The 17,351-nt window shown below is 47.2% G+C and overlaps 1 protein-coding gene across 2 annotated transcripts in view; it reads right to left on the bottom strand.

The window, feature by feature from the left end:
- The window catches only part of MIDEAS (mitotic deacetylase associated SANT domain protein), a 567,044-nt gene that overhangs the window by 48,734 nt on the left and 500,959 nt on the right, over positions 1-17,351 (bottom strand). For both annotated transcript variants that reach the window (XM_085627052.1, XM_085627051.1), the window contains one exon: positions 13,446-13,549. In XM_085627052.1, the coding sequence (XP_085483178.1) occupies positions 13,446-13,549 (104 nt within the window). The remainder of the gene's footprint in view (positions 1-13,445; positions 13,550-17,351) is intronic.

Raw genomic sequence — 17,351 nt, 5'->3', positions numbered from 1 at the left:
TAAAGTTTTCAAATGCATCACGTAAGGTATCATTCCATTCAAACTTAAATAAACCTTTCTTAAGGAGACACCTTAGCGGTTGAATCAATTGTTTATAACCAGGTACAAACCTTGCATAGTATTCACACAGGCCAAGGAACAAGCGCAAAGCATCTTTATCAGAAGGAGGTGGAGCATTACGTATTGCTTCCACGTTACAAAACTTTGGTTTGATGCCTTCGCTTGAGATGTTGTGACCTAGATATTCAACATCATTAACCATTAATTTACATTTATTTGCTTTTACTGTCAAGCCTTTATCTTGTAGAATGCTTAATACTTTGTAGAGAATTTATATGTGTTCTTCTTTGGTTTCAGTATGGATTAACACGTCATCCTGATAGGCTTGCACTTGGGAAAAGTCACCAAATAGGTTGTCCATTTGTTTGTGAAAAACACACGCGGCTGAAGCAAGCCCAAACGGCAACCTTAAGTATTTAAAGGCCCCAAAAGAAGTCACAAAGGCAGTGAGTGCTTGACAATCTGGGGAGAGTTGAATTTGAGGATAGGCAGAGTGTAAATCAATGGTGGACAAAAACTTTGACTTTCCAACTTTAGCCAGCATTTCATGCATCAGAGGTAGAGGGTGACAATCTACAAGAATATTTTGATTTAAAGATCTTAAATCTACACATAGTCTCGGGTCGCCGGTCTTTTTTTTCCGTAAAACCGCCGGAGAAATCCATTCTGAGGAGTCAATTGGGGAGATTTTCCTTCAGCTTGTAGATTATTAAGTAAAGACTTTAAATCCTCTCTGACAGTAAGGGGTACTGGTCTAACTTTGTGTATTATGAGAATAGCATTTTCCTTTAACACGATACTGTGCTCACAGCCTCTAACAGTACCCACTGTATTCTTGAACACATTTGGGAAAGACCTTAAAAGGATTTCAACATTTGTATCAGATTGATCGATGGCTAAAATATTGGAAGGAAGATCACCAAGTACAATAGGAGGATACTGTCCAGGACGTAATATTATGCCCAAAAAGGCAAGATCCTTCCAGCCTATGTCTCCTCTTCCTTTAATGGCTACATATACTTTTGTCCTAACAGATCTGCCAAGACATTCCACTCTGTCCCAATAATAACCCAAAAGATCGATGTCTTGTTCTCCAAAGGCCTTGGGGTTAATGTCAGGAACGTGAAGTGACATATCATTAGGTCAAAACTTATAAAATGAACAATCTGCAAGAATAGTAACAGGAGCACCTGAATCAGCCATTGCTAGAATTGTTTTCCCATCAACAAAAATGTCAACCAACGGCCCTTTAATAGGTTTGTCAAAAGACTCCGGAACCTCAACAGTGACCACAAAATTTGCGAATTGTGAAGTGCAATATTGGACATCAGGAGTCTCTAAGGAAATATTAGAAATCCTAACTCTGTTTGAATGTGGGTTCACATTACTTCTACAAGCTCCTTGAAAATGACCAATTTTTTGACATTTAGTACACTTTTTTCCTAAAGCAGCACAATTAGGATTATTTCCTATGTGGTTTCTAGAACCACACCGAAAGCAAACCAACTGCCCTCTGAAGGATTGATTCTTATAAGGTTTATTTTTGTTATACGTCTGTTTTGCATTAATAGAACATACAACATTGTCATCAGAAATAAGACCCACATTAGAAGAAACCGTAGGTTGTACAGTTGACTGCGTAGGAGAAATCGTAGTTTGATTAGTCTGACCAGACAACACTTTAGATGTAACAATTGACCTTTCAATGCTCTTGGCAATATCAATCGTTTCAGCTAAAGTGGGATTGTGTGAAGTGAGGAGACGCTCCTGAATTTTCTTGGAAAAACAATAGAACACAAATTGGTCCCTAATGTAAGTATCAATTTCAGGACCAAATTCACACTTTTCAGCTAAAACTCTTAAAGTCGCTATGTAATCCTCAACTGATTCTTCACAGGATTGTTTGCACATGGCAAAATTAAACCTTTCTAACATAACACTTGTGGTATCAGAATACTGCTTGGCCATGCGCAATTTCGCTTCGATTAAAACATTCCAGACAGCATCTTCAGAAGTAGGGGCAGGATGGCGTGGTAATTTATCAAGAACCCTACGACTAGCTCTGCCTAAAAGGTTTACCAACAGAGCTAGTTCCCTTTTAGGAGAGTAGTTATCTGCATCAATGGCAGTGAGGTAATTTTCAAAGTCCCTAAGCCATTCTGACCATTTTAATTCAGGCTTGCCTGGTTTCAATAGGAACGGCGCCGGCTGAATGACGCCCTGACTGGAAGCCATGAAAATTGAAAGTACCACAAAACAAAAAAATACTGTGATGGTCTAAAAATACTATAATTATAATAAAGTAATGACCAATCCACCTGAATTAATATAACATTTTAACTCCTTGTCAAAAAAACACAGGAACCAGCAGGTGTGTGACTCACCGTGTGTCACACTGAAAAATGTAGAATAGACTCACTGTCATTCAAAGGCAGGAACGAGCAGGTGTGTGAATCACCGTGTGTCTCACTGAAAAAAACGCTGAGTAGGCTTGAAACAATATTGAATTGAGTAGGTGTGCGAATCACCGAACGCGATGTTGCACTTAAATAGAAACCTGTAATGCCGATCAATGCAACGTGTAAAAATCGCTCCAAATTGTGGTTATAGACATGAGGAGAACCACTTCCTAACTCATCCAATATAGCGGCCAACGTGCGTGTGACGTCAGCACGCATCCCAGGATGCAATGCGGCAAAGGACGTCGTCCTGGAAAAGGAGGAACTCCGGAGGTGCTAGAGTCTGGAACGGCGAGGTAAGAGCGAGCCAGGCTGCAATGTATATTTTTAAATGGTGGCGCAAGGTAAACGGAACGAGACCTGCGCGTAGAAATCAGAGTAAGCAGGCAAAGTCAAACTAACCTCAAAGTATTCAGAGAGGTTGTCGATGCGCCTTTTAATGTGAAGGTAGTCCGGTGAGCTCTTGGGACATTGTAAATCAGTGTAGAGGTAGAGAATTTCAGAGAATATCCAAAACCCCACTCTTGGTACTAACTTGTAGTAAGGGGTATCCACAAACTTGCTGAAAACGTTGATCAGATGTTCAAATAAGTTTTATTGGTGAAAGTACCAATAAGGTAAGTACATGGTCTGAGGAAATACAGAGCAAATCCCTTGATTTCTCTCTTTGCATAATATCTGTTCTATTGTTCCATTGAGCAAAGTCTGTGTACCTTTTTATGGAGCGGGGGAATATAATCTTTTGAAATGCGTCCTTTTGGACTCTACTACTTGGTGGAGTTAATTTTAACTCTATACAGTAGCTATGTTTGATAAAGTGATTCACCCATTTCTCGGAGCTTACTTTTCCCACATTGATGTGGGTAATACCTCAGTGGTCGAATTCCCTCACTGCTCTTACATGGTTTGGAGGCAAAGTAATGCAGTTATTTGTTGCAAGAGCCACAACATCTTGAGTATTTTCTTCTAACTCGTTTTCTAAATTAAATAGGTGGTTTCTGCTACATAATGCTATAAGGATGTTGCCCTTTGCATACTACCTGTAGACTGCTGTAGCAAGTACTTTTTTGTTTTAGGTACGGTTATCTACCTCGTCGTCCTCTTTACACAAGTGTTACCATATGAAGTGTGAAGTGGGCCTTGACTGCAAAGCAACCATAAGTCCATCTTGTATTATTAACGGTTTTCATTTTCTCCAATGCGTCGCCTACAGATTTTCTAAGCAATTGTTCTCTCTTAAATTAGTTATCAATCATGTTCAAATGCACCTGGAGGTGAAGGCAATTTCTGCTTCGTTTGGAGCAGAATTTGTAACTAGGTTTTCCCCTTCATTCTCCTCATCTGCCTTTTCATATACAGAGTCCACTTGTCTCCCTAGCTGCTCTGCATCATCTGCCTCGATCGCTTCCTCTTCCCCATGTGTATATTTTGGTGTGGTTGGTTCCAGTCGGTCTGTGTCCTCCATTGTGTTTGGTTTCATTTTGTTCCTTAAAGCAGAAAACAATTCCTTCTTCTGCAGAAGAGAAACAGTTTTAGCCTTCAGGGCCTTTTTCTTTTTTTTACTTTCATCATCTGGGATCTAGATCCCTTATACCAGGAGTTCTTAATATGTGGTCCGGGGATCCTGGGGGTCCGCGAAGCCTACTCAGGGGTTCTGCGACAAGCTTAGAAAATGAAATAATATTAACAGATCAATAAATTGTATATAAACCAAGAAGAAAAATGTAACATTTTAAAACGTTCTGTAAATGTAAAGGAAATTTTAGGCTAAAAGTTCAGTTAGTATCTTCAGATTGATTCGTGGGAGGAGTGCAAGTGCATCAAACAGAATGTAGTATGGAAGATGGGTAGCCTCAATTGAATTCAGAAAAGCTCAACCTGTCCAGTAAAATTAAACTTTAAAAAAATATATATATTGGTTTGTGAATTAAATCAAATATTTCATTATTTGTTTGATGAATGCTTGTGTTTGTTGTATTGTTTTGCAGTTCAACTAATTGAAAATGCTTAGGCCTGGGAGGGGGCATGGATTCTAATAATTATTTAGTGGGGTCCCTGGGGTCCTTAAAAGAATAAATGGGGGTTCACAGAAGTCTTAAGTTTAAGAACCACTGCCCTATACCCTTACAACCTCCTCTATTATTGGGAGGTTTCCTGGGTGAAATGATGCTTTTCTACTGACCTGCTTCTCGAGCAGGATCATGTGAAATCAAATCAACCTTCTTTGGCTCAGTCTTGTCAGAGTCTTTGTCCTTCGACCCAGAATACATATCTTCCCTAATCTTTCAGCTCTGAAGGGTTACCATCTTGAGAAATTGTCCTATGGCTTTTCAGTGTTGACATAATATCCTTTGAAGTCGGGAGTCATGCAAATGTTTTCTCTTCACCCCTTTGGTGCCCTCAAGCCCTCACCTTCTAATGAGAAACTAAAGCCAGCCTTTCACATGAACTCGATCTCTGAGTCACTATGCTGTTTTTTTGTGTGATTCTCTTCAAGGCTTCAATAAAGATCACAGCACTCAGATTTATGATCAAAAAGGAAGCATAAATTACAAGCCGTGTGTTCAATATCAGTCACAATGTTTTGGTTGCTACTATGACAAAACCTAAACTGTATGCTCTCCATAAACCAATACACTTAAAATTTTGAAGAAATGCAGGGAAAACAATGCCTGAACATCCCGCCCCCAAAAATAAACCTCATTATCCTATCTGGGCCTTCCATTGTCAAATACTGCGTGGAAAAACAATCTTTTTTTTAATCTACAGTATAAGGTGCTAACGAATTATGCAGCAGGCATTCAATCAATCAAGGAATTTGTAGAGCGCGCTACTCACCCGTGAGGGTCTCAAGGCGCATGGAGGGGGGGGGACGGGGGGGGTGCTGCTACTGCTTTAACAGCCAGATCTGAAGGTTAGTAGGTCTTCGGTCTGCCGTAGGAGGATGGGGAGGGTGTTTCAGGTCTTGGCGGTGAGGTAGGAGAACGATCTGCCGCAGGAGGTCGCTCTTCGGATGCAGGGGGATGGTGGCGAGGGCGCGGTCAGCGGAGTGGAGCTGGCGGTTCGGGGTGTAGAAGGTGAGGCGTCTATTGAGGTATGCTGGTCCGGTGTCGGAGTGCCTTGTGTGTGTGGGTGAGGAGCTTGAAGGTGATCCTCTTGTTGACGGGCAGCCAGTGCATGTCTCTCAGGTGGGGTGTGATGTGGCTGTGTCGAGGGATGTCGAGGATCAGGCCGGTTGAGGCGTTCTGTATGCGTTGTAGTCGTTTCAGCAGTTTGGCCAGGGCTCCCGCGTAGAGGGCGTTTCCGTAGTCCAGCCTGCTGCTGACAAGGGCCTGGGTGACCGTTTTTCTTGTGTCGGTGGGGAGCCACCTGTAGATATTGCGGAGCATGCAGAGGGTGTTGAAGCAGGAGGATGAGACGGCGTTGACGTACTTGGTCATGGACAGTGTTGAGTCGAGGACGAAACCCAGGTTGAGAGCGTGGTCGGGGGGCGTTGGTGCTGCTCCCAGGGCGGTCAGCCACCAGGAGTCGTCCAAGGCTGAGGGGGTGGAGCCGAGCATGAGGACCTCCCTCTTGTCCGAGTTCAGCTTCAGACTTCTGTTCTTCATCCATTCGGCGACAGCTTTCATTCCTTGGTGGAGGTTGGTCTTGGCGGTGAGGGGGTCCTTGGTGAGGGAGAGGATCAGCTGTGTGTCGTCAGCGTATGAGATGATGAGGACATGGGCGAGCTGGGCAATGTAGATGTTGAACAATGTCGGGCTGAGGGAAGTTCTTAAGGTCGATCGGATCTGCTTGGGTTTCTTGAGCAAGGCGTTGATCTCGGTGTGCTTCCAGCTCTCCGGGAAGGTCGCAGTCTCGAAGGAGATGTTGATGGCCTTGCGGGGGTGGGGTGCGATGGTGGCGCTGGCTTTGTTGAAGATGTGGTGTGGGCATGGGTCTGACGGGGAGCCGGAGTGGATGGTGTTCATGACTTTGATGGTGTCGTTGATGTTGGTCCAGGTGAGCAGGTGGTGGCCGTGGGGTCTGAGGTGTCGTTGGCTGTCGTGGTGGTCTGGTTGTTGAAGCGGTCGTGGATGTCTGCGATCTTGCGATTGAAGAATTTGGCCGGGAGTCGCACAGGTCTTGCGATGGTGGGATGTCGGTGTTGGAGAGTTCCTTCACGATGTTGAAGAGCTCTTTGCTGTTCTGTGCGTTGTTGTCGAGGCGGTCCTTGAAGGAGGTCCCTTTGGCGGATCTGATGAGGTGGTGGCGTTCTTGAGGGCTGCGTGGTTCTCCGGTGTCTTTTCGTGGCACCATTTCTTCTTTAGTCTTCGGCGGGTTTGTTTGGAGCTCTGGAGGTCCGCGGAGAACCAGCTGGCATTCTTGTTGGGGTGTCTGTTGGAGGGTTTCTTGATCAGGGCAAGGGTGTTGGCGCAATCGTCGATCCAACGCCTGAGGTTGCTGGCGGCGGTGTTGGGGTCGGCTTCGGGCGAGGACGGTGTTTAGCTGGTCGGTGATTTTGCTCCAGCAGCGGCGGGGGATCTGTTGGGTGCGGTGGTGTGTGGTGGGTTTCTGGAAGGTGAAGTGGATGCAGTGATGGTCGGTCCAGTGGAGTTCGGTGGTGTGGCTGAAGGAGACGTGGGAGCTTGCGGAGAAGATGGGATCAAGCGTGTGGCCGGCGGAGTGGGTGGGCATAGTGACGAGCTGTCGGAGTCCGAGGTTGTCGATCAGGGTGGTGGAGTTGGTGTCGTTGCAGTTCGAGGTGAAAGTTCAGGTCTCCGTGGAGGATGTAGTCTGTGGAGGTCATGGCGTGTGTGCTGACGAAGTCGGCGATGGAGTCGCTGAACTGAGGTGGGGGCCCGGGGGGTCTGTAGATCAGAGTTCCTCTGAGGGTGGTGTTGGGATTGGTGTGGATCTGGAAGTGCAGGTGTTCGGCGGTGCGGAGGATGTCGTAGGAGTTGGCCGAGACCTTGAGGGTGGACTTGTGTATGATGGCGATTCCCCCTTCTGCTCCGTTGGTGCGGCCTCTGCGGGTGATCTTGTAGCCGTCCGGGATGGCTATGGCGATGTCCGGTGCCGAGGAGTTGTTCATCCAGGTCTCTGTCAGGAAGGTGACGTCGGGGGAGGATGTCTCGAGCAGGTCCCAGAGTTCAACGGCGTGTTTGCGTCCTGTCCTGGTGGGCGGGTTGGCGGCTCGGAGACTGGTGAAGCTGCATCTCCGGCAGGAGAAGGGTCCTTTGGTGCGCTTCGGGCGGCCAGGAAGCAGGTGTGCGCTTGTCCGGTGTTGAGTGTGTGGAGGGTGTTGGCGTCGTAGTGGAGACGGGCATTGTGGCGTTCGCGGGGGCCAGGGGTTCTGGCGCTGGGCGCAGACGGGCTAGCCTTAGGCGCGCCTGTGGCGCGGACGCACAGCGGCCACCATAAGAAGGGGAGGTGGGAGGGAGGAGTAGCTGGGAGCGGACAAATGCGAGAGCAGGGGCCGCAGGGGCGGGAAACGGGAGTGAGGAACGGCAAGGGGTACAGAAGGCAAAAAAGGGCACAGAAATAGCACAAGAGGGGAAAAAGGAGGAATGGAGACTAAACAAATAAACAAATACAACAAAATGCCATACAATTACACTAAAGCAAAGTGTAGCGAATGGGGGGCGGGGCCGCAGCAGCGGGAAAACCACGGAGGAACGGCAAGAGGGCACAGAAATAGCACAAGAGGGAAAAGGAGGAATGAAACGAAAACAGAATAAACAATACAACAGAATGCAATACAATAACACTAAGCAACCTGCGGCCTACCACTGGCCACCAGGGATGAGGCGTAGGTGGTAGCCTGCGGGTAGAGGAGGCCTTCGAACTTCCTTCAGCAGCAGCTGGGCTAAGGGCACGGGCACACAGGTGGTGCTGTGCGGCGTGGGGAGCGACCTGCCTAGAAAGGGTCATGGGTCGCTCTTATTTCATATAGAATCCTTTGGTTCTTGGCAATTGTGCTGGACTCGAAACGTCTGGAACAGCGCATCTTTCTGCTTCAGAACTTACTAGCAGAAAAAGATACCCTAAAGTACAAGTTACTTACCTTCGGTAACGATGTATCTGGTAGAGATTTTTCTAGCCGCAGCTTCCTTAACGTAGAATTATCCCCAGGCGTGAGACTGGACCCGGAAAACCAGGCCTACTTTTGCGCCTTCCCTTTTTCGTTGGAGTTTCTGATCCCCAACCGGTCTTGCTCGTTAAGGGTTCTTTTCCCGGTCCTTTGACTTCCTGCTCTTCTCAGAGGTTGTGGCCCTCCTTGGCACTGTAGCCTGCGAAGAGCTTACCTGTCCCTTGACCTCCTACTCCCTTTAGGGCAGAGGTCTTCAAACTTTTGGATGCCGAGATCCCCCTGTCAACATTTTGAGGCGTAAGGACCCCCTCTTGACAAAAATGTCTAAACCTGTTGACTAAATTGCGTGGGATGAAAATGTAAATAAGGTTATGTGATGCCGCGTATTTTGGGATAGCATTGCTTCATTATTTTGATATTTGTTACACACAGTAACGCTGAGGAAAGATTTCACCCAATCAGTATCCATTTATAACCAAAATACAGCAATTATCATCAGAAAGATTTCAAGTCAACCTTTGTGAAGGGCCTTCCACTCTGCAGCAATACGTGCTGCCACATTAGAAGCTCACCTGGCCCTGACCGGAAGAAGCAGGGGTCCCTTAAAACCCTGGCGGTTTTGTGTAGAGTTAAGCCTTTTACCCATGCAGCTTTCCTCTCACCCCCTCCCTTCCATCCCTCTCTCCTCTCCTAACCCCGGATCCCTCTCTCACTTTGCAGGTCATTTTCTTTCACCCCTTTTTACAACTTCTGAACTCTCCCCATTCAACCTCTCACTTCACCTTTAATCACCTCTTGCCATTCTGTCCTTTCACTGCCCTCATCTCTAACAGTCTCTCACATTTATCTCATGGCCTCTCTGGCCCTGTCACCTCCCGTGCCCCTCAGCACTTCTCATTCACCTCGTCTCTTCATTCAAATTTTTGTCTATTTGTATCTTACACCTCTCCAGTCCCCCCATTCCTCTTTCACATCTCCCCTTTGTTCTAACAGAAGCCCTCACCTTTGGATCACACTCACTTCTTGCGTGTCCACACTTCTCTTCGGCAATTCACATTTCTCCTCATCCCTGACCTCTTCAATCAAATTCTCTCACTCCCTTGCTGTCCTCTCTCACTTTGGGTGCGGATGCAAGTTCAGAATGGGATGAATGAATGTATGATTACTGATGGGCTTGTTTGAGTGAGTTGCATATTGAGTAGTGAGGGGGACAGGTGAGTGAAGTGTCACATGAGTGCAGGATGAGTAGTGTACTCGTGTGACTGCAGGTTGAGGTATAGTGTGAGCAGGACAAGTGCATTTTGAGAGCAGAGTGATCACTGTGAGTGCAGGGTGAGCGGGTGAATGGTGCAAGTGCATGGTGATCAGTGTGAGTGCATTGTGATCACTGTGAGTGCAGGGTGAGCGTGACAATGAAGGGCGAGAATGAGGAATGAGTTGTCTGAATGCAGGGTGCATTCCCAGACCCATGAAGTAACTCAGCATGTTATTGACGGGGCGTAGACTTTAAGATCTAAGTTAAACTATTGCGGCATTAATCGGGGATCGAGGGTGAAGGAAATAAATAATGTGCTGATCCTGCAACAAACTTCCAGTCATATGATTAGGGTTGCCAGCAGATTATTTTGGTGGCCCAGTCGGTAAAAAAAAAAAACAGTCACCTAAAGCGGTATTTTCAGCGCTTATCTGTGCATACTTCCCAGGGCCGGCTTTAGTGCTGGTGGTGCCCTGTGCGACCATGTTTGTTGGTGCCCCCCACAATGACCACCCCCACCACGGATTCTCTCACTAGCACCCTTTTACAGTGACCAAGTCTCCATAACCCCACACTCTGATGCATTGAATTAGTTATATAGTGCCACTCATACCAGTGTAGGGTGTCCGAGCACTTTGCATCACACACACATTACACAGAGACAATCAATCATAAGTGTGTAAATCAGTGTATAGGAAATGTTACATAAGCCAAAGGACTAAAAGTATAGGAGTCACATGTCATCCATACTGGTAGGCAGTATAGTTCAGGAGTGCTTGGTGTGGAGAAGCACAAACTCAGAGTCGAAAAAGAAACAGCATAGTTGGGAGTTTCCTTTAATAATAAGAATTGATTTCTAGCCAAATTAACCCTTTTTGCAACATTAATCAATGGTCTAATAATGTATTCTTTGCAGTGTGTATGCATTTCTGGGATGAAAGTTAATAGCTCACTATTCTCTGTTAGGACTTTAAGTTATAAATTGCAAGTAACAAAATGATGTCTCTTTTGAAAGCAGTAACCTGCTGATCTCTTCACATCATACCCACTCTGTAATCTACTTGGTACACGTTCTTTGCAGCAGGCATATTAACCCTCTGCACTAACATCACCCAAGTCAAAACCTCAACTATACAACATTCTGATCTCTCTCCAGGAAGATAATTAATCACAGGAGTTATCTTGACATTTATGTGAGGCCTGGTAATTGCCGGGGAAAGAAACACTGCAGCAGGTGCTTCAAAAGCACAATAAACTTTCACTCACGGCGCCCCCAGGAAGCCAACTTTGTATTCCTTTCCATGAAATGCATTCTCACACTACGGCAGTGAATGTAAAATCCAAATGTAAGGAATAGGCACAGTGGGGACCCAGGGGGTACTGGAACCAGCAAAAAAACCTAAGCCTCTGTAAGCAGTTTACAAAGGCATGTTAAATGGTCTTTAAAGACCTGTGAAAAAACACGGGGGTGCCGGAGATAGGAATCCAGACACTGCCCAGCTGAGCCCCCAGCTCAAGTTTCACTGCAGCAGCCCGGGCTGAGACACAGGACGGGGGAAGGGGGGGGGGGGGCTGAAGCCCTTGGGCCTGGGCAGAAGTGTGACTGGGAAGGCGCGACCCCCTTTGCATCACTCCACGGACCCCCTGGGGGTCGCGCCCCACAGTTTGAAGACCCCTGCTTTAGGGAGTATGGCCATCCTTGGCAGCGTAGTATGGAATGGGTTGCTGTTGCTCCTCTGTTCCGGGCTTGTGGCCCTTCCCCTGTGGTTGTGGTTGCAGGCTCTCTCTCTTTCTTTCTGTTACGGTGCTTTCACATGCTTGCGCCTCCAGGAGGGCTCTTGCCTTGGCTTGCAAGGTGGTTCCATAGAGTGGTGTTTGCTCTTTTCTTGCTTTGGCTTCGCTGCTCTAGCCTTCTGGTGCTTTACTGCCACCTGGTGCTTGCGCCTTGGCTTGCACTGTTGTTCCTCAGTGATGCTCTGCTCTTTCCTGCTCTGGCCTGCCGTTGTCGCCTTCTGGTGCCTTGGTGCCCCCTGGTGGTGACTCACACCTTTGGTTTGTCTCTCTTTGTTTCTCTGGTTTTTTCGCACACTGTTCCCATGCTCTTCTCAGCTTTGTTGTGATGGCTCCGCGTTGTGGCACGAAAAAGTTCTCCGAAGCAAACTGACATCAGCGCGCCGGGGTGAGGTTTATGTGACCTCGCTGACATCACGCCCGCGGAGGACGTTGGACGGAGTCGCGTGGTGCCGCCCCCCGCACGCAGAGATGCTGGGCAAGAAAGTTTTCCGGGTCCAGTCTCACGCCTGGGGATAATTTTACTTTAAGGAATCTGCGGCTAGTAGTCTATCAGATGACAATGGCGTAACAAAACACGAGTGGACCCCCTGCAAGATATGTTGAAGGGACCCCTCACGCTCATATCAGTAGGGGCTGAGGGGGCCTCCTTCAGTATGGGTAAGCCTGGGAGCCCACTGCACAGAGTGGGCTGCCGGGGCCTTTGTTACGGCCCTGTCTGAAAATGGAGGCTATGTACCTAGGCACTGGATGCTTAATGTTGACACCCGAGTCATATCTTCGCCGATTGAAGTCCAAAATTATTTCAAACCCGTTACCTGAACTAGCCACTAGGTGGCAGAATAATGCACAGACGCTATGTGAATCTAGAATACAGTCAAGATCCAATAATTATTTCTTTGACTTATGATTAAGACTCAGAGTTTTCCGTTTTGACTGATTTTTACAGATATATATTCATACTGAAAACAATGCTTTTAGTGTGTATTAATTTTTAAAAGTGAAAAAATACAGAAAATTGGGCTTCTTTTCAATGACCCTCCACACTGAAATTTATGAATTCCACGCCAACATCTGGGCAGTGACAGCACAGAGTGTTAAAAAAACGAAAACGAAATTAGATTTCCTTAAATACTTGCATATTACTAGATATATTTGTAGTATGTTGCTTGTATGTTAACGTGGGCATATTTTGTTGTTTTTGGCTGCTTACATTGGAAATACTCAATGGGCATCAAAGAATGAGTGTCTTTTCTGGTTAAATAAATGTGGAAATATAACGAATCATGCCTAGGTTCATTCACAAAAGAAGAAAATAAATATTGATATACCCAACAGATGGCTAATAAAAAAATATATAGATAAATACAGACTGAAATGCTACACAAATAAATATCAAACGTAGGAGCCCTACTCATGATTTGAACAACATACTTATCTCACACTCTATTAGGCCAAAGCAGCCAGGACTTTCATCCACAAAGAGGAACTCAAAAGTAAAACAAAATGAAATAATTCCTCCCACTAGGGTGCTTTGTTTTAAGCCTGGCTCTTATGCATCTCATCTTCAAAAGTGCCAAGGTAAAGGACGAACTCTCATAGGAGTTGCCCGAAAAGAGTAGGCTTCATGATAGGATGGCATTTAACAGAAGGTGCCCTAAGTAGTACTGCAAACAAAGCCTTTACGAGGAACGTAAATTAAAGTTACAGGGGACACCTAAACTATGCACTGTTTTACTTTTGTCCACTAATAAGCAATCCACCGTTTTAGCGAAGTTACTCAAAAGAACAGATAAAATGACCCACTTACCAGGATATTTCCTTTTGCTTCGTGCAGACAGTGAAGTGCCAATTCCTGATTGGTGCCAGCCCCAGGGAGAATGCCGGAGCAGGCAGCAGTCAACAACGCTTCAACTGGGATTGGAGTAGAGATAAAAAGGACACAAATTGGGGAAAATGAATGGCGGTACAATGAACATGATAATTTTCACATTATTTTGTCCTAAAACTCGAAAATGCAGCATGTTAGACATTTCAGACAGCACTGAGACACTAGCAACAGAAAATTAAACAGAATAAAAAAAAAAACAGTCACATTAAAATAGTAATAATATACATCTAGTCGCTGGAAGAAGCGTGGTGTTATCTGGTGCACTTCTGATCTCCACGGCCAATGACGGTAGATATGAACCATTGATGGAACCCTGACATTTTCTATATTCATTTCATCACCCATTAGTGGTATAAAAAGCTCTCAATTGCTACTGCCCTTTGCGAAACATGAGTTTTCAAATTGCTGCTTTGCACTACTGTGGAGCATTTAGCATTTACACATGTGGCCCAGGCCAGCTTTAGTGCTGCTGGCGCCCGGTGCGACAATCTAATTTGACGCCCTCCCATGACCTACTCCTCAAATTCCCCCATTACTACCCGGCAAAAGTGTTCCTCACCTCTCCATAGCCCCTCTCTGCAAGTGTATAGTGCATTTTTTAACCACATGTAGATGTATTTATCCACTAGGTCAAAAGGGGATGTTGGTTAGTATTTATTAATTATTTTCTTGTAAGTGAAAAATATTTGAGCATGTCCTTTTCCTATACCACCGTGTAAACCAGGGTCATTTGTTAACTTGCACACAATTTGCGCAATATTGATAACTTAAAGAACAAGTTACTTACCTTCGGTAACGATATATCTGTAAGAAACATTAGTTAGTTATAGATTCCTTACCTTAGAATTACCCCCAGGCTTCAGACTGGATCCGAAAAGTTTTTTCGGCACCAGTACCTCTGCGCATCGGAAGGTGGTGACGGTCGGCTCCACGTCCGTCGTCGTGGTCGCCGGGATGATGTCACCGCAGCTACTTAGAAGCCGCGCTCGGAGGTTAGTTCTGTACACGACTTTCCGCGCCAGAAATGCAGAGCCATGCAAGACACTGACCACTGGTGCACAAAACTAGGGCCCTGAAATGATGTCCTTAACCCTAGAAATCAGTTCACAGAACGGGGAGAGTGGGTGGGGCGGTAAGGAATCTACAAGTAACTAATGTTTCTTACAAATAGATTGTTACCGAAGGTAAGTAACTTGTGCATCTGAAAGAAACGCGTTAGTTATAGATTCCTTACCTTAGAATAGATACCCCAGCAATACCAAACCTGGTGGTGGGTCTGCGAATCAAGATCACACCAGAAAATCCTGGAGAACAGATTGGCCAAAGAAGCCGTCTCTCCGGTTGGTGAACGTGAGCAGCGATGCCCACATGACCGCCTGACTGGTGTCATTCAGAGGAACTCCTCTTCCCAAAACAGTAGTGGCTGGCGTCGCCCTGGTGTAGTGAGCGCATAGCCCGACTGGAGGCTACTTTTTAGTCAGAGAGTAACAAGCCTTAATACACAACACGACCCATCGAGAAATGGTTCGTTTGTGTACGTCCCAACCCTTCTTTGCGCCCACGTAGCCAACAAAAAGTTGATCATCCACCGGGAACTGTTTTGTGCGATCCAGATAGAAGTAGAGCGCACGTTTTGGGTACAGACGGTGGAGCCTCTCTTCCGCCTTCGAAGGATGCAGAAAGAAGGCGGGCAAAGTAATGGTCTGCCCGATGTGGAAGGCAGTGACCACCTTAGCAAGGAAGGATGGACTGGTTCGGAGAACCACCTAGCCCGGATGAACAGACAGGAAAGAAGGTTTTGAAGAAACAGCCTGGAGCTCACTCACCCTTCTAGCAGAAGTGATGGCTACCAGGAAAGCAGTCTTAAGAGTCAAGAGATGTAAGGGACAGTTATGAAGCGGCTCAAAGGGAGCGCACATTAAATAAGTTAGCACAAGATTCAAGTCCCACTGAGGCACAACGAAGGGCATTGGAGGAAAAAGATGTGTTAAGCCTTTTAAGAAACGGGTAACTGCCGGGGACTTGAAAAGAGAAGGCTGATCTGGCAGCCGAAGGAAGGCATAGATGGCTGAAAGATAGCCCTTGATAGTGCCCAGAGCAGAGCCCTGCTGGGCTAAAGAGAGAAGGAACAAACGTATTTCAGAAGGAGGGGCAGAAAGGGGGATCCACAGCCTTTGCTGTGCACCATGCCACAAATGTGTTCTACCGGCAGGCGTATACCGTCTTAGTGGAGGGACGTTGGAGACCAGAGGCCTCTGACCTCTGCCTCTCCCATGTGGCCGCCCCATCCCAGAAAGGATGCGTCCGTCACCACAGTGTAGTCTGGTTGGGGAAGGGATCTGCCATTGACCCAATCCTGGTTCGTGAGCCACCACTGTAGTTGTCGTGCAGGGCCCTCCGAGATCTGGACGCAATCGGACAGATTCCCCTGATGCTGCGCCCACTGGAACTTCAGGTCCCACTGCAGAGCCCGCATATGCCACCTGGCATGATCGACCAACAGGATGCAGGAGGCCATGAGGCCCAGCAGCCTCAGAGTCATTCTGACCGAAAACTCGCGATAGAGGCTGAAAGATCAGAATCATAGCCCGAATATCCCAGACTCGCTGTTCAGGAGGATAGACCCGAAACTGTGTAGTGTCCAGAACCGCTCCGATGAAGAGGAGCTTCTGAGAGGGAATCAGATGTGACTTCGGCACATTGATGGAGAACCCCAGCGAATGCAGGAGGTCGGTCGTAGTCTTGAGGTGGGTGACAATGCCTGGGGCAAGCCCGCCTTCAACAGCCAGTCGGCACGATAGGGGAAGACTGAGACCCCTGATCTGTGCAGATGAGCTGCGACCACCGCCATCACTTTTGTGAACACCCGAGGGGCGCTGGTAAGGCCAAAGAGGAGCACAGTAAATTAAAAATGCACGTGGCTTACCGTGAACCGTAGATAACGCCGGTGGGCCAGCAGGACAGGGATGTGAAAATTAGCATCCTGCAAGTCCAACGCTACCATCCAGTCTTCCGGGTCAAGGGCCGACGAGACCTGAGCAAGCGTCAACATTTTGAACTTCTCCTTCCGGAGGAAGCGATTGACATCCCTCAGGTCCAAGATAGGACGCACCAGAAAAGAGTGGGAGTAACAACCACAACCTACTTCTGGGACAGGAACGCGTTCCTTGGCTCCCTTGGCCAAGTGAGCCATAACGTCCTGTTGGAGAAGGGCCAGGTGATCCTCCGACATGCGGTGGTATCTCGGTGGCATGGCTGGAAGGGTAGTTCAGAAGGAGAGGGAGTAGCCCCTTCGGACTATATGCAAAACCGACCTGTCCGATGTGATGGTGCGCCAGTGGGGGAGGTGATGCGTATCATGCTGCCCACTGGCATTTGATGGTCCTGAAAAGTTGGACAAGGAGGGTTTGGAGGCTGCTGCAGAGGGGGGTTGGTGGACTGGCCCACCCGCTGGCCTCCTGAACCACAGCGTTGGTTCCCACGTCCCCGGCAGCGCGAAGGTTGGGTAACTTGCTGCGGCCTGTGGCTGAGTGGGACGTAGTGGGGCACCCCTTCTGTAGCCACTAAAGGGGCGAAAAGCAGACTGCTCCGGATGGGCGGAGAGGCCCAAGGTCTTGGCCGAAGCCTGTGAGTCCTTAAAGTGCTCTAGGAAATTGTCTGCTTTGTCGCCAAAACGGCGACAGCCATCAAAGGGCATGTCCATCAAGGTGTTCTGGACATCCCCTGAAAAGCCAGTGGACCTCATCCAGGCGTATCGACGAAGCGCTACAGACTATGAAATGAGAGTTGGCAGTGTCCAGCCCACAACGTAACGTAAACTTTGCT

This window comes from Triturus cristatus, chromosome 9 (genome assembly GCF_964204655.1).
Source record: "Triturus cristatus chromosome 9, aTriCri1.1, whole genome shotgun sequence".
In the NCBI taxonomy this organism is placed as follows: Eukaryota; Metazoa; Chordata; class Amphibia; order Caudata; family Salamandridae; genus Triturus; species Triturus cristatus.
Note: the sequence above shows the minus strand (reverse complement) of the source record. Positions and strands in the feature narration are given on the sequence as shown.